Source organism: Python bivittatus, unplaced genomic scaffold (assembly GCF_059951505.1).
Source record: "Python bivittatus isolate LINGU-HERP-01145 unplaced genomic scaffold, Pbiv_v1 ctg000280_np1212, whole genome shotgun sequence".
NCBI classification, from domain to species: domain Eukaryota; kingdom Metazoa; phylum Chordata; class Lepidosauria; order Squamata; family Pythonidae; genus Python; species Python bivittatus.
Window position 1 is genome coordinate 1,329,988 of NW_028277066.1, and position 26,348 is coordinate 1,356,335.

Here is a 26,348-nt window from a genome sequence, read left to right on the forward strand (position 1 = left end):
GAGGAAACTGGAATCTAAACATTTCATTTCTGCACAGAAGCAAAAAGGGACACCCGGAACCTATGCCCAAAACCATCTTTTATATAGTTTCAGCGAGGAAGTGATAAGCTGATTTTATTTATTTATATTTCAAAGTTAGTCACCGCCCATCTCAACAAGCGACTCTGGGCGGTTTACAATAAAATAAGAGTAAAAACCAATTAAAATACAATAAAAACAGTCATCCAAAATATATAACATAATCCAAGGGCTAGATGGTATAAATAAATTATTGCCCTCCAGGAGCATCATAGACATGACGTTGGTCAATGTCATAGACATGCGCACCAAAGCATTCTATTCCATAATAGTCCAGTGGGGGAGATATTAGCATATGAGATTTCCACCTCTGGGTGTGCTTTTTAACAAGCTATTGATAAACTTTGTTCACCTCCAGACCCTTGTTGAGGTGCCTCTAACTGTAGCTGAAGTTGGATGTAACATCGCCTTTCTTTATTCCAGTAATGGGCTCGCTTGTAAAGTTTCTTAGCAAGGTGTCAAAACCACAACCTGCCAGCTAGTCTATGTATGGAGCATTTGTGGTCAGCCTACGAAGTCTTTGTGGTCAACTCTTCTAGTTTCTGCTAGCAAGTGCTAGAGAAGTGCTGATTCTGACAAGCAAAAGCACAAAGTGATTACAGTGGAATAACTCTAGCTGAAGCTAATTCATGGCTTACAAAAGCCCCTAATAGTTTGTTAATAAACTGGTTCAGGTGGCCCTCAGTGTCTTGGACTAACCCAGTCAGCATCTTTTGCAAATACAGCTTGCATAATGCATTTATGGTTTAGCATATTGTACAAACCTAGAAAATGGGCTTAATGAAACCATAATTAAGCTCTGGGTGTGTCTGTCGGGAAACACAGCCACATTCTCCTCCTCATTGTTTCTTTAACTGTAGTTTATCACTGTTTAGTCTTGGACCGTAAATACATTTTCATTGATCCGTTTGTTCAACTGTCTGATTCACACAATGTTGGGCTACAATTGGCACCCGAAACTCTAAATTGTAAACCACAAAATGTGGGTTGGTACAATAGGCCAAGCCCAAATCCACTCCCATTACAGCTTAAGGTAAATGTGGCTCGCCAGCTACTTCGCACATGTGAACCATGAATCCGTGCATCAAATAAGCTATCCGAATATGTTAGACAGCCAATCCCCCAATTGCTTTTCATGCCTGAATAAAAAAATAATAAAAACAAGGATTAAATAACATGGGGGTGCACTGACTGAGTGGGCTACCTTAGGGCCCCAGGCTAAGATTGGGTGAGTTTAATCTCGACTTTTAGGGACGTCAGGTGTCTCGGGCAAGCCCAACTCTGCGGTGGGCTCTTGATTCAATGCCTTGCATGAAATCAGAAAGCAGGTCAGTACAGTAACTGGGTTAAGCACGTTGGGGAAATACAGGCCAGGACTTCGCTGCCCTTCCGTGACCTTTTCCGCGCCGCCCGTGGCTTCCTCCTGCCCCGAGGCACAGCCGGGCCGGCACATCCCCGGCCGCGGTGCCCAGCGGAGCGGGAGGGGGTTAAGCCCGGGCGGGCCGGGGCGCAACACCTGTGGGCGGGGCCGTGGAGATACCCGGCTGGGCGAATCAGAACCGTCGGCCGAACAGGTGTTCGCTGGCGTCAGGGGCTCGGGGGTGGAGCCGGCCGCCCCTCCGCCGCCGCCGCCGCCGGTGGCTTCGCGAGCTTCCCGCGGCCGCGCGATGTTTGGCCGGCGCTCCGGCGGCGATGGGGCTCGGCGCGCGGGGCTGCCAAGCGGGCCCGCCGGCGGCAGCAGCAGCAGCAGCAGCAGCAGCAGCAGCAGCAGCAGCAGCAGCGACGACAGCAGCAGCCGCAGCAGCCGCAGCGCCCCTCTCCGCTGCAGCCCCGGCGGGACGCTCCGATCGCCTTGAGAGCGCCGGGCTGCGGAGGCGGCCCCAGCGGCAGTAGGCGGCCGCTGCCCTTGCGCGCAGCCCCCGGCGGCTCGGCGGCGGCAGAGCGGCAGGAGCGCGGGAAGAGGGCTGCCCGCTGCGGGCTCCGGGCTCCGGGCTCCCTCCTCGGCCGGCGCGGCGCCTGGGGTGGCCCGGGGCCCGGCCATGTCCGCCTTCTGCTTGGCGGGGCCCCTTTCAGCACCTTCGGAGCTGGACAGCGCCTGCCGCATGGAGCGCCCGGCGGCGGCCCCGGCGGCGGCCCCGGCGGGCAAGGAGAGCCGCGGCCCCGCGCCAGGCCCCGCCGGCGCTGCTGCTGCCGGCGCTGCTGCCGCTGCTGCCGCTTCCGCGGCGGCGCCGTCCTCTCCGGCCGTGGGCGGCGAGCTGGAGCTGGCGCTGGAGGAGGAGCTGGCGATGCTGGCCTCCGCCGGGGAAGCGCCCGGCGAGGCCGAGCCGCAGGGCCCGGCGGCGCCCCAAGCCGGGCCGGAGCTGCTCTCGCTGATGAGGCAGAAGGAGAAGGACCTGGTGCTGGCCGCCCGGCTGGGCAAAGCCTTGCTGGAGCGCAACCAGGACATGAGCCGCCAGTACGAGCGGATGTATAAGGAGCTGACCGACAAGCTGGAGGTGAGGCGCCCGCCGGAGGGGAGGGCGAGGCCGGCGGGCCGGGCGGTGACTCAGGGCTCGGCGGCTCCGGAGCATCGGCCGCCGCGTTCCCCCCCCCCCCCCGCGCTTGGAGTGGTGGAGGGAGGGTCGGAGAGGCCCCTCGGGTGATACCCTCTGACCATGTGCAGAGAGGCTGAGTGCCCCTCCCCGCCTCTCTCCCTGAGCGAGGCATGCCATCGCACACGGCTCCAGGGCAGCCCTTCCCGCTGGGCTGGACTACAGCTCCCAGAATGCCTAGCCACTCTTCACGGGGAGGGGGGTGATGGGACACGATGGCCCGTGCACCGGGCTGGGGAAAGCTGCAGAGGACTGGCACTCTCTCTTTGGAAGCCTTGATCTAGGGACTGAGAGGGCCGGACCCCCTCATCCGGGCAGACCTTTGGGCACTAGAAGCCAGTGGTGATGTTCGGAGGCTGGCAAACCAGGATTTAACGCCATGGGCAGAAAAGCAGAGGAAGAAGGAAATGCATTTTGGAGTAGTCATAGGCTGATAGGCTCATACTCCAGTTCCTCTCCGGTGTGTGGTGAGCACAATTCCCCAAGGTCCAAGCTGGCTGGGAATTTGGGGAGTTGTAATTGTTTCATCTGGGGAAACACCAGACTACTGAAGGTGGCTGTCCTAAGATGGTGGTTACATAAATAGGCCCAGAGGCCCCTTAATGCCTGTATTCACCCAGCAATTACTCAGGGGTAAACTGAATCCACTTTCCTGGATTCACCCAGGATGCTAAACTAGGCTAAAACAGGATTGGGTAATTGCTGGTTGAAATCCAGCCACTGTGAACCGAGCCATTTTGTTAAACCACAAAATATAGTTTAGCTTGGGGAGCCTCCTCACACATTAAATGAACACAGCCAGAGTGTGCCATTTACCTGGGTTCTCAGCTGAATACATTGTGCGAACCTGACCCCCAGCCACAAGCAAGCCAACCCCATTTTAGCCTTGGGTGAACTTAACTCTTGAATTGTTGAGCTCACATGACCTGTTGGATACTGTAAACTAGAAATAGGACACACGCCTTCAACTTTGGATCAATATTGGTGTCTCTTTCATACATTAACCATTCTGGTGCTTGGCTGGACTTCCTCCTTTGCCTGTTCAACATGTTGAATCCAAGGTCAAAGTTTGGTATTTGGGGACCTGAGGAAACCCTCTGTTCAAGCCCTTTGTCCATCTGACAATGTTTCTCAACCTTGGAAACTTTAAGATGTGCGGACTTCAACTCCCAGAATTCCCCAGCCAGCCATGCTGGCTGGGGAATTCTGGGAGTTGAAGTCCGCACATCTTAAAGTTGTCAAGGCTGAGAAACATCGATCTGACATAATACTGTCAATGCTGATGAGCAACAGCTCTTCCATGTTTCAGGCAGAAGCTTTGCCAACCCTGTTCAGATATGCTAACAATCAAACTTCAACCTCCCAGAAGCAATACAGAAGTAATATAGATGTGATTGATTACCAGTTGGCTTATGTATTTATTTTTAAGATTTATAAGGCCACCCAACTCAAACAGTGTGGCTCTGGGAGGAAAATAGAGCAGTTAACACTGGGTTGGGTTGGATTAGGTACTCAATGACTCTATTCATGCAATTCCCAATTTATACTAAGTGGCTGCATGTTGTCTTCTGGCTGAATGTTATGGGTGAACCCAGCCCTAATGACATCTAAACCATGATTGATGGCTTATCATTGTGACCTAGGCCAGTTTGGGTTGTTCAGATCTTGAGTTGAACAAAGCACAGCTTACTACAAAGGGTGAACCCAGCAAAGCTTTCATAGTTCAGTAGGACTTCTCTGTTGGTTACCATCGGTCTAACCATAATCATTCTGGAACCAGCCTACGGTCCTTGATACTAGTTAATATCAACTTGACATCCAATGACGCGTTGTTCTATGTTATCCATTTGGGGCTGCGCCTTTATTAAGCCAACTCAAGGCAGTAAAAAAGATTGTATTTTCAAGAATTCTTTATCGGGGTACTGGGTAAATAAAGAGAGAGAAGGGATACTATTCTGGTATATGAATCTTGTCTCCATCTGTACTAACTCACTAATGGCTTAGCATGACGCACTTCTTTGATGCTGGCATGACACCTATGAATCCAGACAATGGTGGTTTGTTCCATATACCATGAGAAGTCAGTGCCTGAACCCAGCCTTTGATGGAATGATTTGGATGTCCTCTCCTTTCCTTGTATAACCCTCTGCCAGATGAATCCTTAAAACCTGACAGCTCATGAGCTGCCCTGCTTCTTGGAGTTGGCCTCATGACTGTATGTTTTCAAGAGGAGTTTGGAATTTGTTTATCTCATGACTGACTCCACTAGTTTTCTTCATTGTGGTCTTTTCTATCCCTGCGACCTGGGCAAAGCCCATCCTTTGAGTTTCTTCTACAAATGGAGGGAAAGATGATTTAAGAGAGGATCAGCTGTGAGCAGATATTCCATCCTCAGGACTTCCTTCCTTCCCACCACTACTACGAAGCTTGTTTCTTGACCCCAAAACCCAGACATTGGTAATTTGTAGGGCTTCTCCTATCTGAGGTCCATAATGTTCCTGAGTGGATTAGTGTGGGTCAGAGTTCATTGTGCCTGGAAAAAGCATCTGGGATCCATGTTTTTCCTGACTAACCTGGGGAACAATTAGGGGGGATATGAACTCCATCTCCATCTCTCCCCTCCTTCTTAAAGTTGTCTCAATTTCTTCAGTTCCTTTTTAGAAGGTTAAAATCATAAGGGATTATGCCCTAGCTGGTATTTTACCCTTCACACAACACACTAAACCTTAAGCTTGGAGGACCAAAACACAAGTTTGTGTAACTGTGCTCAAACAAGTGAACATATGAGGGTTTCATGGGGTAACCAAGTTAAACAGTGACTGAACTGCAAACAACCTCATCCCACTTGAGCTTAGCCTAACTCTGTGGTGTGAGCCCATTGGATGGATTCAGATGACATGCTTCCTCAGGCTTAACTTAACATGTTTTATTCTACTCAGTGTTCTGGATTTGCATCAGCCATAAACTAATCCCAAGGACTGGTTCATACATTTGAAACCCCTATATAGTTCATTATATGGGAAGGGTTTTTTTTTTTTAATTTTAATCTGTCCAGAGCCATTAAAGTGTCAGGCAGTCTCGAAATCCAATAAACACATTTCTTTGGGCATCACATGTTAGGTGAACCCAGCAGCTGTGTTTTGTTCACTCAGGGATGTAGGAATGCAGGCCAAAGTGTTTGCAGTCCAACGCTGGCAAAGGATGGGAAGCAATTGGAAGGGGGACTTGATATGACTATTTAGAGTTAAACCTTGTAAGTATGGGGGATGATAATGACCGACAGCTAAACTAAACTTAACCTTTCAAGAAATGAGGTCTTATGATGATCCATGCTGGTCTTTGATCATCATAAAGATTTGACTGAGGTCTTATGATGAGCAGTTGAGCCTTTCCGTGCAATCCCAGGCCGCAAGGAGACTGGGAGGTTGAAAAACAGAAGTTTTTGGAGGCAAGAGAAACCACACAGCAGGAACATCTCCTGAAGGATCCATGAAGTCAGCAGAGATTGATTTCACCTTTTTAATTCCTTGCTCAAAGGGTAAGAGGGTGATGGTGCTTAAGAAGGTGAAAAAGCTTTGATGGGACATGTTTTTTGGGGTGGTTCTTTCTGGACTTGCTGGCATCTGGACTGGAAAAGACATGGATTGGATTTGCTTACAGTTAGGAGTTGAGATATGGAATGATGGGTTTTATATTTGTTAACTGATGTTATTATTTTAGAGCTCGGTTTGGACTTTTTGCTGACGCCTGGATTGGAAAAGACATTGCTTATTGGACTTGCATATAGTTAAGAGTTGAGTTATGGGATGAAGAGTTTTATATCTGTTAATTAAAAGGAGGTGAAGAGATAGTGAAACTGTTTATACTTGTGGTGATGAGGGTGGGAAGTCGCTTTCTTGGTTTTTTTCTTTTTCTTTCTTTTTCTTTCTTGCACTTTTTATTCTCTCTCTCTCTCTTTAGTTTGTAATACCTTTTACTATTGTAGTGAAAACTTTTAATAAAAAATTATTAAAAGAAAAAAATTAAAAGGCTTTGGAGCACCAGAGATCTGGGGAGCACAGTAAAGCAATAAAGGCAGGAGAGTTGAGCATAAAAGCTATGGAGGATTGGGCATTTGAGCTTAACGAAGGGGGTTTGAAAAAAAAGGGGGTATGGTTTTTAAGAGGGAAAAGAACTGACTTAAGAACTGAAATCAGAAACACACAAAAATGTTAAATGCCTTATAAACACTACACATCAGTCGGAGTACAACAGAAGGGAAGTTAGAAGCTAATATTTAACTATAGTGTTTTTAGTAGGCTTTTCCCTCCCCTTTTTTGTATTTTTAATAAAAAATGAGTGGAGATTTGGCTATTCAGCTCAGAGAGTCAACCCCCTTCTCACATTGTTAAAAAAAATAATGTACTTTTTTTTCTGATTAATTTCTCATCAATGATATCCTGTAAAATCTTGGTAATTCCTTTGTCTGCTTGCTGATATGATATGTCTGTATCAACTTTTCCCCCCTTTCTTCTATTCCTCTTTCACTTGCTCATTTGCTCTTTCCCCCCCCCCTTTTAAAAAAGGATGAATCCGTCAGTTTTTAAAAAAAGAAAGAAAGGGGACATTCAGGCTTTACAAGGGGCAAACATGTGGCAAAGGGAATTTCAGCCATGCCGGTAGGACATTTTCTTTGAAGCAAAGAAAAAGATGCAGATTACCGGGGAGGAGCTCTTTTTCAAGAAATATGGCTCTACATTTTGATTCGTGGGCTTCCCTGTCCCTAAACAGAGCAGACCTGGGGCCAGTTGATGCACACTTAACTATATCACAATTTAGTCAACTCATTTAGGAGGTTCGTACAGTGCGCTGAACTGAAAACGATATGGCTTGGGGTTCACCCAGCTTGCTAAGATAAAAGGGTGTCTGGCACCTTGATGTCGCTCCCTGAGCTTCTTGCCAATCCCAACGATTCTTGGAATTTATGTATTATTAAGACGGGTTTTATATTGTATTTTAATCGATTTTATCTTCTCTGTCAACCTCCTAGAGTTGCTTTTTAATGAGATGGGCGGTGACAGATTTGATATATAAATAAATAAATAGATAGATAAATGATAATCACTTTGTGGGTCATGTTCTCCCTGAGTTCCTGTGGGTCATGTTTTTCCTACCTTTTTGAATTTTTTTTAAAACCCTGGACATGAATGGCTTCCCACTTCTACAAACTTGGAGGTGCCCCTTAAGACGGTCGCCACTGTTCTTGTGCCTCATAAAATCTTTTTGATTTCAGACAAACTGGGGTTTTCAGGATGAGATCACTCTGAACACATGCGCAATATTCTGTATATAATGATGGTGGTGCTACAGATATTCCACGTTAAATCACGTTGCCATCTCCAACCACTTTCCTTGGGTGGGAGACCCCTTTGATTCCAGATTTCAGTCTTGATCCATTTCTACATTCTTGTATATGGGCTTCTCCAAATTTCACTCATTCCCCTTTCTTTTCCTTTTTTCCTTCCATGTCCTCTTAAAACAGAGGTGGACGATGTGCCAAATATAACCTCAGTTGAAAAACTCTCTGTGGGCAAGGAGTTCAGATCTCTGAAAAACGAAAGGAGCTGTCAGCCTTGTGAAGTAGTCCAGACAAGGACACCCAGAAGTACTCACTCTATCTTTACTGTAAGGTTACAGTAACAGAATCGTGCAATTCTGAAAGTGCATCTCTCCCCTCACGCCTTTACAGCCCAAGAAACTAGGGAGGGTCCCTTCTAAGGCATTTACCAGACCCCCATTCCTTCTCTGGGCTCAGCTGCCGCTTATCTGACCATTGCCTAGTCTGCGGCTCTTCCTCCTGTCTCCCAAGATCATCCCCACATACCATCACAGGAGCAGGGAAAGAAAGCTTGGTATAAAAAGAGAGCCAAGAGTGAGAAAGTGTATTCAGGACTAATTTTACACTCTGAATGAATGGTAGTTTGGGGGATCCATTCTGGATTTAATTTGGGGGGGCGGGGATGTTATCTGCCATTGAGAAAGAAATGTGTGTTATTTCGCTGGCTGCCAACATGTGAAAAGGTATTTTGGGGGAGGGGGATATACTGCCCTGGTTGCATGCTGTTGGGGGTCTCAGACTGTGGTCCAGAAAGTCAAGATGGCAGCTACAATACTGCAGTTGAAGCTCCGGCCTCATTTTATGTGTATTGCAGGCAGAGCTTCGACTGCACCATCATGGCCACCAACTTGACTTTTATGACCACACCTTGTGGACATCTCTGATCATTGTTGTCAGTAAGGAAAAGGGCTGAAAAAGAAAAATGGAGGAAGAGAAGGAGCTGACTGTAAGAGAAAGAGTGAGAGATGAGAATGGCAGAAAGAATGTGGGGAGAAAAGCGTTCAGTTCTACTCAGGTTTTCTGAAGGTCTTGCCTTCATGTCAATCAAGAAGGTGAAAAATGTCTTTCATTTTTGTCTCATACCAAAACCAGGAGGAGAAAGGTTGTTGCAACCAGATTAATGGTCAAAAGCCAGTTATAAGTGATGGCAGACCAGCTGTTCAGCAGGGCTTTCGCTCAGTGAGGGCAAATAATGCCCAGCCATCACTGAGCGAAAGCCCTGCTGAGCAGCCAGCCGGCCGTCACTCGTAACTGGCTTTTGACCATCACTGTGCAAAAGCCCTGCTGAGCAACTGCCATCACTCATAACTGGCTTTTGACCACCAGCCTGGTTTCAGCAAGAAAGCTGAAAAAGAAAGCTGAAAAGTGACATAAAGTATTTATTTTGATGATGTATGGAGTCACACATCATCCTTAGCCCGGGTTGGGATGGTCATTGTTTGCTGAATAAGGCACAACTGATTTGGGTTTGCACAAAGTGTTAAATTATAAGCCATAGCATGCAAATCACAACAATTGGGTTCGTGTAGCCTATGAAATATCAAACAACCAAACCATGTTGTGGTTTTGTGCAATGTCTGATCCAAGCCAGAGAACTTAATGGGAGGCCACCTAGTCCAACCCCTGCTTAGCACAGAAATGCCGAACTCAGGTATTCCCCAAAGATGACCAACCAGCTTCTGTTTGATATCCGTCAATATCGAGCGAGCTCCTTTCTGTAATCGGTTGCGCTGTAAATCTTATCTTCAAGTTCAGCCGTTTCCTATAATATTCTGTTTTCTATCACCCTGGCTTGCTTGTTCTGTTGTAAATGCTCAAAATGTCCTTTATTCCTGAACCTCCATCTGTCAGCGTGAAGCTGGGTTGTTCTGCTTCCCCCATTCTACCCCATCAATATAAAATGGCCTTCATTCTGGCTGGAATTGATTTTGCTGCCCTGAAGGCTCCCATCCAACATCCCTCGACCTCCATCAGGAACGCTTTAGGAAAACAGGAAGCCATTGAGAAAATACATTTCAGCATTCAAAAGCAGCCGAGCGTTCGGTAAACAGCTTCTGGGCTGATCTGTTTAAAAAGGGAGCCAAGGGGGTTTTCTGCAGCTTTAGCCATGGAACAAGGCTTCCAAACAGGCTTGCAGTTCAGAATCAAACGAAACAGCAACAAGTTGCAATTAAAATTAAGTCCCTGCCCTTAAAATCCAAACCAGCCATTTTATAAAACGGGGGTTTCCAGTTCGTTTGTCATGAAGATGGGCAGACGATTCTCACATTCAAGAAGTCTCTGTAAAATATTCCTTTCTGGAACACCCATATTTTTGCTGACTCGCTGCTTCTACTCACGTGTGGCTGGGTTCACACGAACCGTGAAACCATGAACTGGAATGGTGGGTTAATACAATATTTGGCTTAGTGCTGTGTCTGAACTGAGGTTTATTCTTCATAGGGTCAGGTCTGCTAAGCCACAGTCTGTCAACCATGGTTTGTTTCGTACTCCACAATTGGTTGGATTTACACAAAATGTTACCCCAAATCAAACATCCTGGTGTCTTAATGCAGCAGGTGAATGAGGCTGATATGGAAAAGGAAGGAGACATATGGAAAACAGAAATAATGTTTCTATCTTCTGAAAAAGAATCCTCTTTCTTTTGCTCATCTGTGTTGGGCATTTTGTCCTGTTAACCATTTAGTAAATCTTGTTTGGCCTTGAGTATCCTAGGAGAAGAAGTAGAGTTATATGTGAAAAGCTGCTCCTGTGTTTGGGCAAAATGCTTCCTTTTTTTCATGATGTGCCCAGAGACTTTTGAAGAATATTGTGAGAAGGGATAAAGAAAAAAATGAAAAGAAAACAAGTTCTGGGACATGATTTGAAGGGATTAAAGATCAAGACTGTAAAAGGAAGGGATATAAAGTTGGTTTATTTGATCAAGGTTAAAATAGATAAGTTGTTATCTCTGGTAACCCTTAATGGAGGGTTTTGCTGATCAGGAGTGAAATAATAAGGCTTTAAGGATTAGTTTACAGTTAAGAGATGGGCTATGGGAGGAAGAGATCGTTTGTTGTATTTTAAGAGAAGATGAAAAGTTGCTAAAATTGTTTATACTTGTGATGAAGGTGGGAAGTCACTTCTTTATATATTTTCTTTTTCTTTACTATATTCTTATTTTTTCTTTCTTTTCTATTTTTCTTTCTACTTTTCTGCACTTTTTCTTTTTTCTTGTTATTCTTTTAATTTTTTTAGTTTGTATTAGTTTTTATCTTTTTAATGGTAATGTTTAATAAAATTACTATATTGAAAAAAAGGATATGCAGAGTTGCCAAATGACAGTTCTCTCTTATTCATCCATTTGTTCGTTTGCTTGTTTGCTTCATATACCACCTTTCCTCCAGGAGCAAAATGTGATTTACTCTTCATTTGCAATCCCACCACAACTGTTAAGTTGGGCTGAAAGAGAGTGACTGGCTGAACATTGCTCAAAGAGCTTCCATGGCTGAGGATAAACTTGAATCGGGCCACTTTCTGTCCTTATCCAATGTCTTCATCACATCAACCAAACTGGCTTTCATTTAGAACAAACATGGAAGAAAACAAAGCTTAAAGCTTTTCCCCATTTAGAAGAGTCTGCGACGTGGAAAGCTAGCACATCAGGATGAAAATTCTTCCCTGGGGTGCTAGCTTTCTGCAGGCAGGGAGTTCTTGACGGAACAGACCTGCGGGGATATAGTTTGCAGTTTGAAATAAAATGGTGCGGATATGACATACCCCTTCTAGCTTAGAGAAAGATCAACTACTACATTTATTAGTGACTAGAAACCCCTTATGGACTTTTTGCTGAAAAATTAAAAAATGAACCAATGATTTATGGATTTGATGATTAGAAAGGGTAGATTATGGAAAGAAGGAAACTTTGATGTAACCTTAGAGAGGGTTAAATATAAATGTACTTATAACTGCTGTTAAGACCAGAAATCGCATCTTTATTATTCTTTCTTTTGTTCCTTTTTCCTTCTTTTCTATTTCTTTTTTTTAATTTCTTTTTCACGTCCCTATTGCTTTTCTTCATTTCTCTTCCCTTTAACTTTGTATGGTTTCTGTTCTGTGGAAAAACATCTTTAATAAAAATTATATCTGTGAAAAAACAATAAAACACTGAAGAAGGAAAACGAAAACAGCTTCTTGTACAGTACATCAAAGTTGTCATTCACCTAATTTGAGGGGCCGTGAGAAATTGTGGGGAGGCTGGGAAAAAAAGGGGAAATTAGACAGCCACAATCAAGAGACCAAGATGAGTTTACTGGTAGTTGATCTCATAAATGGCAGCTTGGCCCGGGTGGCCAGAAAGCCGGGGAGAAGCATCTCCACCCATTCAAAGAGATCATTGACGCCTTGAGTCTTGATGAACTTGAGCCTTGATGAACTCACTGTGAATGAGGGTGGAAATTCTTCCAGTTTCCAAGATTCTATATTTAACCCCAGACCAGCATTAAAGACAATTTAGTGAAGCTAAATTCTTGCTTTCTTGATCTTGCCTACCTGCACAGGGCCAAACTGTGCTGTTCTGGCCAGTCTTCAAAATAAGCTCTAAAGTAGGGCTGTCTGTATCTCCACATTGAGGGGAGGAGGGCAACTTTCCATAAAATGGGGCCACCCCTGAGCAGCCTGTTGCCTGGGCTGTGTGCTATGAACCTTGTTGGTGACCCCCAATAGGCCTCTCTGAAGGGACAGATTCAGTTTTGGGAGTGCTGCCTGATATATCCTGGTGCTGTGCTGTAAAGGACCTTGAAGGCAATAACCGGCATTTTTTCTGACTGCATCTGTATTCTAAAGCAGAGAACCCTACCTTGATGTCTACGGTTGTTGGCCTCGCGGGTAAACCAGATAGAAATCACAACCAGATGAGCTAATTCTACTTTATTGTAAGGCTACATTGACAGAATCTTCCAAGTCTGAAAGTACAGTTCTCCCCCCCATCTCCTTTACTGCCCAAAAAACTAGGGAGGGTCTCTTCTGAGCCTCTTGCCCCACCCGCTATCCAGCTGTGGGCTGGGCTGTCTCTTATCTGACTGTTTCCTTGGCAGCGTCTCTTTGTCCCGTCTTCCAAGGTCTTTCCCTCATTCCATAATGCGGGTTGAGTCTGTCTGGGACATCTGCTGAGAGCCAGATGAGGAACATGTGGGATGGGCCAAAGGCAAACTGTCAGCCCTTCAAAGAAGACCAGACGCCATGTAGGTCAGGACTACTTTTATTGTGTCAGCATAATCTTGCAAGTGTGAATAAACTTCTCCCCTCCCTCCCTCCCTCCCTCCCTCTCTTTATCTTCATGAGAACTAGGGAGGGTCTTGTCTGAGACATTTACTCAGGTTATGTTCCTGCCCTGGTCTCAGTCCTCTTTTATCTGACTGTTGTCTAGGTAGTGACTCTTCTTTCTGTTCCCTCAAGGCCATTCCCTCTCTCCTCTACATCAACCTAAATGGCAATTCTCATTCTCCATCACAATCCTTTTTTCCTCTTAATGGTGTTCCTTTTATGTTCCTTTATGTTATTTCTGTTGTTGCTGGTTGTTTTATTGTTTTTTTAAACTCTGTTTTAATTGTTAGCTGCCCAGTCATGTATCAAATGGGTGGCCTATACATTTATTTAAATAAATAAATAAAATCCCTCGTTAGGCTGCATAGAAAAAGCAACTAGGTTTTCCCGGTAACTAGGACTAATCTCTTTCAACAAAGGAGGGGTCAAAATTAGATGGAGGGCCACAGGTTGCTCACCATGTTCTAATGGCTTCCTATTGCTGGCATCTAAATTCTAAAATCACAGCAGCCAGCCATCCTTGACTGAATTCAGGAGGAGGTGGACGGGAGACCACTCAGAAATCCCCAGGCTGTAGGCATCAGGCTTCAACTGGCATGGCAGGGCTGGACCCAATGAGACAAGTTCACAACAATACAATAACTCCTGTTAAGTTGTGTTTTTTTTAAAGGTTGACAAGGTTTACAAGAAAAAAGTCCAGCAACTGTTGTGTTTCAAAGCAAGCCCTTTTAACAAAACCATGTTCGAATCCTTTTGCACCCGTTCTCCTCGCCCACCTTATTAATAGGCTGCCCACCCCTCTGTTTTAGGCAGGACTGCTGGTTTCCCTCTGTCTGTGGTTTGGGCAAAGTTAATACCTGTTTTTGTCTTGTTTTGCTTGGACCATGTGAGAAGTGAACCAATTTGGACAAAACCTCCCAGGATATGGGGAGCCCGCCGCTTTGAGTGCATTTCATCCAAGTCCAGAACCAGTCCCTTTGGGATGGGGGGTGACATCGTGATGCGAGTCCAAAAGGAGCAGGACTTGCACCGCGATGGTGTGACGCTGCTTCCGTGAGAAGAAGGCCGTGGCAACCACGTTTGTATAACTGCCAAGAAAAGAGCGTGGATGGTCCTGTCTCTGAGCATGTTCATGACATTCAGCCCATCCCAAGGGAGATTTTGTTCTAAAAAAATGCTTTTCTTGATGAAAAGCTCCTTTGCACGCTAGCAAAAGAATCATGGCTACATTCAGTGCAATGTGGAGCCCTGCTTTATGTTCCCCGTGTTCCTTTTCCTCTCTTGATGCAGCACTTGGAACAAGAGAAACATGAGCTGAGGAGACGCTTTGAGAACAAGGAAGGGGAATGGGAAGGCCGGGTCTTGGAGCTGGAGAGCGACGTCAAGCAGCTCCAGGACGAGCTGGAGAAGCAGCAGGTTCACCTCCGGGAAGCTGATCGGGAAAAGACGCGGGCAGTCCAGGAACTATCTGAACAGAACCAAAGACTCTTGGATCAGCTCAGCAGGGTGAGTGAGGCCTCCTGGCCATGGGGAGGGAGGGGAAGGTGGCTGTCGATGGGGCTGACCTGGTTGCAGTTGTTGGAAAACCCATGCCCCTTAAATTGACGCAGCATCTCTCCCTGAGGCTTTGTGGTGGGTACGTTAAAGTGAGGAACCTGCAAGGTGGTGGAGTTCCAAACGCGCCGTATATCTAGGGGGGCCTCCTGCAAATGACAGTGATGCCATGATGGAGACCCCCACTGGGATTTCATCAGGTGAATGCTGCCCCAACGTATTTTTGTCCCGATGTCTGACGCAGGTAGGTAAGTCACAGCATTTGTGAGATGATGCCACCATGGATGTGTCATCCTTTGCCCCCACGTGGCTATCAATGGTGTATTCAGCTCCATCAGATGAAGAGGAATCTCTTAGAATTTAAATGTAATAGCCTTGGGAGGACCCTACTCTGTTAGGCATATGGAAAACGGTTTAGATGGGACTGTTTACTTCTTCAATAGGTGCCAACTCAACCCTACTGCATTTAGGGGTTCCTCTTGCTTTGATGTTAAGCCAAGTTGGATCTGGGTAGTTCGTGGATGGGAGGTGGCCAGGAGAACCCTGCTGAGAAAACTGTCTGGCTGTATCCATACAGTTTCCAGGGACTTAGCTCAACTCAATGATGGCTTTATCTTTTACCTTTCCTTGCTCTCTTTCTTTCATGGCATCCCCAAAATCTGGTCTGATCTCCTTTGATGACGGCATTACTTCCAACAAAGAACATTGACATTTATTACTGTAATTAGCAGTAACATTTATTATTATCTAATAATAATAATTTACACCCCCCACGATCTGCATTGGGTGTTGGCCTTGCAACTGGAGGAAATGATGCTTGAGTTCATCTAACCAGTGTAGAGGTAACTGAACAAGCCCCCATTAGTTGGGTTCCTGTAGGAGATGAAGCCAAAAGCAAAGAACCAATATCATGGCTTAGAATAATAGATGAACTCAGCGCATCTTACTCAGAAACTCTGTGGGATCTCAGTCAGAGAAGGGTCTCTTCTATTTTCAAGTATTTACTATTACTTTGAATCTCACTGAATGTAGAAAGCTACAGTTTGCAGAGAATCAGCTGAGCTGTGATCCTTTGCAAATGGATGGTTTCTTTGGGGTAGGAGAGTTTGCTTGGGAAATATCCTAAACGTTTCACTTAAGTCTAGGGATGTGCAAAACATTTCAACCCATTTTAGATTCAAAGCAGTTGTTGCCTATTCAGGTTGGACTGCCCCAACTTACTAGAAGTTTTCTGACACCGTCCTGGCCACTCCAGAAATGTTTTTCTTTTGAAGGAGGAGATTTCAGCTAGAAACAGAGCGATTCCGAGCTCTGAACTTTTCCAGAATGCTCGGAATGGCCAGGACATTTACACTCAGATCCCAACGGGGAGGCTGAATTCAGATTCGGAGGTCTGAACTTGAAATAGGCTGTGTGAAAGTGAGTCCTGGCCGTCGGTCAAAAGGAAACAACCTGATACTAAATCTGGCTGTTACCAAAACAAAGAACAAGTTTGTGTCTTCCACCCAAAAGGGAATGATTTTACATAGGGCGATGTGATGGAATGGAATTATGAAGGCCAGGCTCAGGGAGAAAAACATTTTCTTAGCTCGCCGGAGGAGCGTGGGAGATACAAGAGGATGAGACTGGCACCTCCCTGAGGAATTCGCAATGTTGTAGCTGGCTGACTTGGGAGATGGGGTTAGAGTCTGAGAAGATTGATGTCAGGCCTAGCCCAAGGAACTCCAAGAGACAATGCAAATTCAGTCCAGCTATGTTTATTAGCTACAACCTCTTGCAAGACTGAAACCCCTGAGCCTGGCCTTCATAATTCCATTCCATCACAGGTGATTCTACTCTCCTCAGCTGCTCCTGGCTGTTTTGTAAGCCAACTTCAGAAATGCCAGTGGGTTGGCAGTGAGGCTGGGCTGTGGTTCAGTCCAGTTTATGGCTGCGGCAAGACCAGTTTAGTTGTTCCTCCATTTCTCCCCCTTCCCATCCATGCTGGAAAAGTAATCTTGCTAGTTGACTCCTGTGTGGTCCACTGGACCACCACCTACCCTTTCTTTTTAGAGATTGTTCCCTCCTCACTAATCCCCACACCTTTCCTTTGCTTGCCCAGATGTTTGCACACGTGCGTGCCTTCATCCCCCAATTGCCCCGTTACCTCCCTTGACACTAACACAGATCCTGTCTTCTTTCTTTCCCCCCCTTACGGCACCGCTGTGGCTCTGATGCTACAGTAATCGAAACAACAGGGAACAGGTTCTTCTTTTGTTCCTCCCTCCCTTTGTAGCTGCAAGGAAGAACTGATCGTTCAGCTTCAAAGGAACAAAACAGTAATGCTTCTGTGTTGCAACCTAAGACGTTTAAAAATGAAAGGGGAGCGTGCAGGATGGTGGGAAGGGGTTGGGAGCATGCTTCACCCAGCCTGGGCACAAATTGAAAAAGCCATGGGAGATGTAAGGGTTGAACGGAACACAAGCTTCCCGGGTTGAAGATATCTCATTGACGTAAGGCCATCATGGGATCACCTGCAAGATTATTTTAAAAACGCAGAGAATATAGCAACATCGCCGCCCAAGAAGAAATAGCTTCACAGGCAATGATTATCTGCTGGGGGAGGGCCTGCCAGCTCTGCAGCCAAACATTGCTGGGGCTGCCCCTGGAATGGAAGGAACCACTGGAGACCATCTACTCTGAAGGGTCTACCTTGACTTGGGCTGGAAAGCAGGAGCTTTGAACTGAAGCTGGAACTCATGGTCCCATGGTGCACTTGCAACGGGCTACAAAGAAGATGACGTCAGCTGTTCCTGCACTCTGGAAGTCGTGAGCTGCCTGTGCTGGGGATGGGCCAAGCAGAAGATGTGGATCTACTGTTGGGTAGACGAGAAGAGGCAGCAAAAATTTGATTGCTGTTTGTTAGATATAGAGCGGTCACCGGAATTCTTCCATGATGGCTTCTCGTCTTTTCTACGACAAAATCTACTTATCAGAAGTTGCTGCATTTTCGTGTGCCAGTTAATCGCTTCCAGTCCAGCTTGCCTGGAAGAAACTTGACTGAGTGTCCCATCTCAGAATGTTTTCACCGTGCTACTTAGGACTTTGATGCCTCCGTAGGCTTGCTAATCTAAGAAAACAGCCGGTGCCAATCTGGAGTTTCAATCTGGAGAGTTTGCTCAAATGTCCCTGCAAGTCCGCGGCTTGCCGTTGAGGGTGTAAATTTGCACAAAAACTGGCTTTGCAAGCCACTCCTGTTTTTTCTCCGCTCTCTACCTACTTGCAGACTCCACTCTCTTTCCCTCCACGTACCCAGATAGGAGTTGGAATGCAGATTCAATCAACGTCTTCTGAGAATGCCCTTCCTCTCGTTGATTTCGTCCTCCCGTTTTTTCAGAAGATACAGCTGAGGCTTTCTCACCAGGCCCTCCAATCAGTTTGCTCATTGGCTGGATTTTCCCTGCTTATGTAAGTAGCATCAACCCACAAGTGAAACTGCCTGTGCTAAAGCTGTGAAACACATTGTACTTGACAGCAGGGGGAAGCTGAAAGATGTATCATAAAAAGAGTTTGCAAGGATGAATTGGAACATGTGTCACGGATTTCATGAATGAGGCAGCCCTCACAATGATACAGTATGATGTCTGTGCGTTTCTCACTTCCTCAACAAGCTAGAATTGCGCACGATGGGTGAAGCTTTGTCTCTGATTCCTGTTTTTGTTACAAGAAGCCAAGAATCTTTGTTTGGATGTTTCCTGCTCCGGAAGCTAAACAGCGTGATCTGGGTGAAATGCGTCACCGTCTGCTGCTTAGATACAGCAAATCCTCTGCCATTTTACCTTGTCCCAACTTAGTTTCTGCAACAGTTAGTGTAATTCATTGCGGGGATATCTAATGCAAGGGTTGAGGAGAAACCAATATTAAATGAATGAAAATATTGTGGTTTTCATGAGGTCAATATGAGTAAAATATTCCCGCGAATGTGTGCAATAACCTACAGAATAATAAAATAAAATATCTCAAAATACCGAATGAAAATATTTGCAAATAACTTTTGTAAGATTTGATTTGAACTTGCCGTCCTTTCTAGTCGCACCTCCTTGCTATAACCTGTTGGTATTACATTTCTGTTTTCGTGGAGAACTTTGAATAGTGGTTTCGAGTTATTATTTTACGGATCTGATAGCTCTTGAACGGATTGTACTGCTGGCGCGTTACATCTTGTTGTGGCTTCAAGTGTGTTCATGATGCACTGAGAGAGCCTGGTTGGTCCTGGGTTTGCATTGGCAAGAAAGAGAAAAGAAAGTTGGTTTGGGAATAATGCTTTATGACTTGAATATACATCATTTGCTTATTTAAAGGGGCTAGCAGTTTCCTCTTCCTGGATAATTACTTTTTATTGAAAAGGCTCAGCGGAAACAGATTTGGACTGCTTGTGATTCAGCATATGGTAGAAACCCAGCCATCATCTTCAGCTCTTGAGTGGGCCAGGCCATTAAATTAAGCTCTCATGTGATTTTTTGGAGGAGGACATGTTAGTCAACCTCAGCAATGATCTTCTGTCAAGCCGGGTTGAGTGTGCTGTGTGAATCCAGTGATCCAGCAACTGTTGTTATGGCGAAGCAGGTTGACAGAGATCTTGCTGCTGACTGTATTTCAGTAAATGTCTTTGTCCCCAGATACATGTGTGTATGGAAGACGTTTGCCTGTAAACAGCAAATATTGAGGATTTTAGGAACATCAAAGCAAAACCACCAGGACAGATTCGGTATCTTGAGTTCCTTTGTTCAAAAAAGCAGTTTCTAGCCCACATGCCTGCAAAGTTTTGAACTGGAACCATGCAAGCAGTGCTAAGATAAGATACAGTGATAGAACAACTCAATTCTGCTCTCTACATTCTGTAGGATTTGGGATCTACGCATCCCTCCCCTTCTTTCTGGCCATGTAAATTCTTTCAGTGGCTTCAAACTTGCCACTGTGCGACTGATGCAAATTACATAATTTACCCCGTGATGTCATGTTGCATGTAACATCCTCTTTCTCCCCATATCCCCCTGCAGAGACCAATCCCCAAGGCTGAATATTGATGGTACCATTGAAAGGAACAATGGAGGGCTCTGTGGAGCTCTTTTTTGAAGTAAAAGAGCTCCACAAGAGCCCTCCATTGTTCCTTTCAATGGTACCGTCAATGTTCAGCCTTGAATATTGGATATTTATGGTTTCCCCCCACTCCTTCCTGCCTGCACAAATACTGGCAGTATGTAGAATTAGGTGACTCAGTTCGGAATTGGTTCTACCTGTAAAAGATATGATGAATAGAAGAGTAATAAGCAATAATAATAATAATAATAATAATAATAATAATAATAATAATAATAATAATAATAATAGTAAGCCCAGAGTCACCTGTTGGGGGAGATGGGCAGCATTTTGTTGTTAAGTTGTGTCGGACTCTTCGTGACCCCATGAACCACATTGCGCCAGGCCTTCCTGTCCTTCACTGCCCCCCTGAGTTTGCTCAGTTTCATGCTCATTGCTTCAGTGATGCTCTAACCATCTTATCCTCTGCCGTCCTCTTCTCCTTTTGCCTTCCATCTTTCCCAGCATCAGGGTCTTTTCCAAAGAGTCCTTTCTTTGCATTAGGTGACCAAAATATCTGAGCTTGAGCTTCATTATCAATCCTTCCAATGAGCAATCAGGGTTGATGGGCAGGATATAAATTGAATGAATGACTGAATGACTGAATGACTGAATGACTGAATGACTGAATGACTGAATGAATGAATGAATGAATGAATGAATGAATGAATGTAATGATATGTCCCTTGTTAGGATTTTATGGACTTGAAACATGCTGGGCTATCAACATTAGTCTGTCTCCTCTTTGAGGCAAGTAATGCCAGCCCAGTTGAATATATGCAGCTTAAGGGAAAAGGCTCTCAACCGATGGTAGCATCTGGTTGACCTTGGTTGAGCAGGAAAGTTAAGCAGGCCTAGGTCTGGTTGGTACATGGATGCGAGACAGCCAGGAATTCCAGAAGGCTAGACTGAGGGGATAACAAAACCATTGTGGAAGACATCAGCAGTAAATCTGTTCCACATTTTTTCTCAGAAAATGATGTGGACGTGTCCAAAAAGCTACCAGGAGTCAGTGTAATGGTGATTTCAGAGACTGATCTATGTTCAGTAGATATTCAGAAGTCAGGTCATCTGGCCATAAAGATGGGAGCCCAGTCAGTCCCTGCTCAGTTGTCTCGCAGATCACCTTGCCTCTGAAGATGCCGACCCCAGCTGCCGGTGAAATGTCAGGAAATCTGTTGTCTAAGCCACAATCACTAAACCCTGAAGCCCAACCCTGCCCATTCAGTAGGTGGTTTGGAAAACAACCATCAGCACATTCCTTGCTTATCTGACAAAGAGGAGCCGGCTCACCAGTTCACAGAAAAAGACTGAAAAGTCTCCATAAAATAGAAAGATAAATTGGGTTTGAAAGGGCAAAGAATCCAGTTGCTGACATTTCTGAAACAGCATCCCTTACCCTATCTGTCACATATGTTAAGGAAGGATTTGTGGAAATCTTACTCTCAGTTGAGTCGGTGACTGATAGCCTAACTCCTGAGCTCAAATTTCAATTTTTTTTTAAAGGCGGAAGAGTCCTGGCAGCAAATTATGCTTAAAGAAATTGGATGTCTTGACAAAGAATGGTTGGAGGCCTTTGTGCCTTTTCTCACTAGGAATCCTCAACATTATGTAGCCGTATATGATGTCCTGCCAGGTTAGCAATGGGCTGCCCTGATGCTAATTATTACCCATTGACTAACTACCAAAACATACTGTAGGGTGAGGATGGTTCTTGGTTTAATGTGATGTCCAGATGGAACTGCCAGCTTGTTCCTCTGCTAACAAGCCAGAATTTGAAGCCAGGATCAAACTTAGGTGGTTGAGTTGTGGCAATAAAAGGCAAAAATACCTTGAAGGATAGAAGAGTTGGTAGAACTTCCAAACAGGCTGACATCTCTTAAGCAAGGAGGACTCACTGCAATCTTTTGTGGATTTTCCTAGTTGTATAATGAGGTCTATTGTTCAGGCTCAGCAGTAGCTGCCCCCAACCTGGTGCCCACATGGGGATTCTGGGAGTTGTAATCCCAACACCTGTAGAGGACTCTGATGGGGAAGGCTGGCTTAGATGGTCCTCCCTCATCCAGAGATGAATGCAAGGATGCAGTCCTTCAGTGTCTTTAATGCTGAAAATGCCTATCTCTCCTCTTCCTTCTGGTTCTCTAGATCCTTTAGCAAACATGGCTGGATTTCTAATAGAAAAAGCAGCGAAGACTTAAATGGAAAATTCCAACCATTGCTGCTCACCCCAACATCAAGAAACCCCGCCAACTGATTTTGGTAGCACAAGAAACTCTATGCATGCTCAAAAGTCCACATCTTATAGGCTGCTCAGCGATAAGATGACAAGGTTTTGATTTCAGGCATTCCCATTCCAGCCATCGTATACTGTTGACTAGTTTGTGGTCTAGCATGAGGTCTGAACCTCCTAGTTGTAGTTTATTCAACCAACAGCGGCTTAGGGCAGTGGATGACTCAAATGCTAAGTGTGAATTTGGATTTGGGTCTCTAGGGCCCCACCTAAGCATATGCTTCCATTCCCTCTGCCTCCCGCCCCACGCAGGATGACGTGCATCCTGTCCCTCAAATTCAGCGCACCATAACAGCTCAGGTGGTGCTCTGCGTGGCTTTCACCAGGGATGATCAGTCTCAGCCAACGTCAAGACCGGGCAGCTTCTACCGCTGCTCCAAAGCCCTCCGTCACTGGTTGCTAAGCTACTGTATATCATTATGTCCCAGCCAGCTGCTGTTGCTGTGGTAACCCAATGGTGGTTCCTGGTTTTGTTTTTTTGGGTCCCCCCCCCTCCACTGTACCATTACAGTGAGCCTGTAGATAATGAGGGAGACACAGCGATGACGTCTGAAGTGACTGGGAGTTATTTGAAGGTCTCTGCCTGTCTCTTTTTTATATCGTGCGGCATCCTCCCCAACAATAAAACGTAGCTTGAGATATGGGCAGAATCTCGGTCATCAAAAAGTCTTCAAAAGTAATAGGACAGTATAGGCATGGACCACCTTTCGCAAAGGTCCAGATGCCATGGGGGAAGGGCCCTGCAAAAATGCCAAGGGTGACCCTATCGCTTGGGTTAATCATGTTTGAATGCCATCAATGCCCTTCAGTCTAAACAGCCATGTCTTGGAGCAGGACCTCCATCTGAACACAGCTCCTCCATCAATACCGAGAACTGTGTAACAGGGTTACTCCTGAGGGCCTTAACCAAGGTTTAAGGAAGTTTTATGGATTGTTCTAGTGCCTTTTTCTAGCTGCTGCTAAATCAGAGGGCTGGTTTTGCAGCGTTTCAAATCCGAGCAGAAAGCCAGGTTCCCTCCAAGTTATGAACTAGCTGAGACTTGCCTTTTTAAGTCCCTGGAGAAGAATGCAGAGAAGTTCATCCAATCTCAATCTCATTTTCTTTTCTCTCTTTTTTGGGGGGGGGGGTCTTGTCACCAACAGCCTGGTAAACAGGAAAATGGGAAGCAATCAAAATACTGGAATCATTCAGGGTGATCTTTTGACAGATCAGGTTTATTAATTGCTGAATAAGTCTTGATTAATTGCTGATGAGGCTTACTGCCTTGAATGAAAAGTTAACAGTTCATCTGATCGTTTCAAATTAGTGTGGGGTGGAAAAATGCTTCCCATTCCCCCCCCCCCCACACCATTTCTCGTTTCATCTGATGAATGAGAATGTGGTTTCTCAATTTCTTTCAAGGAAGGATGTTATTAAAATTGGCGTATGTGGAGTAGAACATTCCTACACATATTTAATGATGGGGTGGCTGGGGGATGTGTGTGAATGACCTGTCCTTCACTGTACAATCCTCTCTCCTGCAGCTTCCCTGGCTGCTTACTCTTCCATTCAATCCCAGAAGGAGACCTCAGGAGGGAACTTTTCCCAGGGGAATTTTTCAGATTGGGAAATGTGGGCAACCAGGGAAGCTACATCATGATGGAAAGATGTGTAGGAGGGAGTGCTTGTCTCCAGCAGCCTGCAGCCTCCCTGGCTTCCCCCATTTCTGCCTAACAGCCTGCACCCTCCCAGGCTTCCCCCATTCCCACCTAACAGCCTGCAGCCTCCCTGGCTTCCCCCATTTCTGCCTAACAGCCTGCACTCTCCCAGGCTTCCCCCATTCCCACCTAACAGCCTGCAGCCTCCCTGGCTTCCCCCATTTCTGCCTAACAGCCTGCACTCTCCCAGGCTTCCCCCATTCCCACCTAACAGCCTGCAGCCTCCCTGGCTTCCCCCATTTCTGCCTAACAGCCTGCACCCTCCCAGGCTTCCCCCATTCCCACCTAACAGCCTGCGGCCTCCCTGGCTTCCCCCATTTGCATCTTGTCTGAAGCCTCCCTGGCTTCCCCCCTTTCCACATGAACAGTCTACAGCCTCAAATATCCTGAGAATGGCCCTAGTATACTGTATAATATAATATTGGAATGCCTGATTACCAGAAAGGTTCATTTACATCGACCTTCCCCAACCTGGCCCTTTCAGATGTAAAGTTGAAGTATAACTCCCATCGTCCTCACTGAGCAGCTGGCACTAGATGTGGGTGCTGGGAGTTGTAGTCCAGCCCAGGTGCTGGGAGCCAGAAGACTTCCCCCAGGGCATGCACAGAGATAGAGCAAAGTGTGCTGTGAATGTAGTGGGGGCCATAAGCGCTTTAGCAATTTCTAGCAGATAATGCTTTGCAACTGTCCTGTTTGGAAAATGGCAGGACATTTGTCATTCGGTGTGCCTGGTGTTGTTGGCAGTGAATGATGCCTTTGGCGGTAACCGAGTTCTATTTTTGCAATTGCAAAATGGAGTTCTCACAATTTTTGGTGGGAACATCCTAGATCATTTTATGAATAACTGGAGTCCGTGCTTCAAAAGCTGAATTTTGCTTTTCACAGAACAGTTGGAAATGCAACGTAGGGAGTGGGTTCGTTTTCCCTGGGGGCATCGGGCCCTGCTTGGCTTTTGAGTGATGTGTTCCCCAAAGGCTTGGTTGGAGCTGGGGCAAAAACTCCCTTGGATTTCATTCTGTGGACCATTTTGTGGAAACCAATGCAATGAATGTGATGCTCTCCTTCTATCCCGTTAAATCAGGTGATAACCTTTTTAGATCTTCGATACCTTATATGATCTTGGAGGCTTAGGTTGTGTGTCTCAGTCACAATGACATGACTCCTGAAATTTAATTCCCATCAGGCTTGGTTTGAGAAAGAGTATGGCTTGAATCATGGGCAAGAGAGAAACATATTTCTCTCTATTTTAAGGGTACTTTGTTGAGAGCAGTCAATGTGGTGTAGCAGGTGCTGGACCTGAACTGGCGAGAAACAGGTTCTAGTTTCCCCTCAGCCATAGAAGCTCCTGAATTGGGACAGCCCCTTTCCCTGTCAGTCCTTCAAGATAGTTCAGACAGGAAACTCAAACCATGAGTACTAACACTACCTTTACTGTAAGGTTGCAGTAACAGAACCTTGCAAGTCTGAAGGTACTTCCCCCCTCCCCTGCCTTTACTTTCCAGAGAACTAAGGAGGGTCCCTTCTGAGATGCTTTCTCCACCCCCATCCCTCCTCTGGACTCAGATTTATCTTATCAAACAGTTGTCTAAGCTGCAGCTCTTCCTCCTGTCTCCCATGGTTATCCTCATAGCCTATTGCATCTTCTCAGTTCAAGAGTCAGGGGGTCCAGTAGAGAAGGTGATGGACTAGAAGCAGAGAGACCCAGGTTGTGGTCCCCTCTCAGCCACAGAAGCTCCCTGGGGGAGTCTGGGCTAATCCTCCTGTCTCTGAGCCCAAGAACCAGGGTGGTCCAGTGGCGAAGGTGCTGGGCTAGGAGTGGGGAGGCCCAGATTCAAGACCCTGCTTAATAGAGAAGCTCCCTGGGGGATTCTGGACCACTCACTCTCTCAGCTCGATTTATCCAACAGGGTGGTTGTTGTGTGAAAAAGGGAGTGTGTGCTGGGTATGCAGCCTTGAGCTCCTAAATAAAACATTGAAGAACTACTTCAGCCTAGGTGTTGCCTGTGTTCAACTGTAGGGTTGTGTATATAGTTTTAAGCATGCATTGCAGAAAAAACTAACCACGTCCCCTGCCAATCTGTCGTTCCCAGTTCACCGAATTATTCCATGTGTGATGGGATGTGGCCATCACTGATTGACCTGTACTTTAGGTGATGGGGTAAGGGCTTCCCAGTCCTCGATGCAGGACACTACAGCTCCCATTAGCCTGGTGTGGCTCAGAGTTGAGAGAAACCATGCTCCAACCCAGCTAGCAGGGGCTGGCTGGGAAAAGAGTGCCAAGGGCCGTGCGCACGCTGCGCTGCAGGAAAAGCGATGCTTGCTCTTCACATTAAGCTTT

The 26,348-nt window shown here is 45.8% G+C and overlaps 1 protein-coding gene across 1 annotated transcript in view; it reads left to right on the forward strand.

Moving 5' to 3' along the window:
* Positions 1-1,837: 1,837 nt before the first annotated feature.
* Positions 1,838-26,348, forward strand: part of BICDL1 (BICD family like cargo adaptor 1) — a 48,781-nt gene continuing 24,270 nt past the window's right edge. The window contains exons 1-2 of the mRNA XM_007439154.3: positions 1,838-2,573; positions 14,641-14,856. Coding sequence (XP_007439216.2) covers positions 2,118-2,573; positions 14,641-14,856 — 672 coding nt within the window. The 5' untranslated portion in view covers positions 1,838-2,117. The remainder of the gene's footprint in view (positions 2,574-14,640; positions 14,857-26,348) is intronic.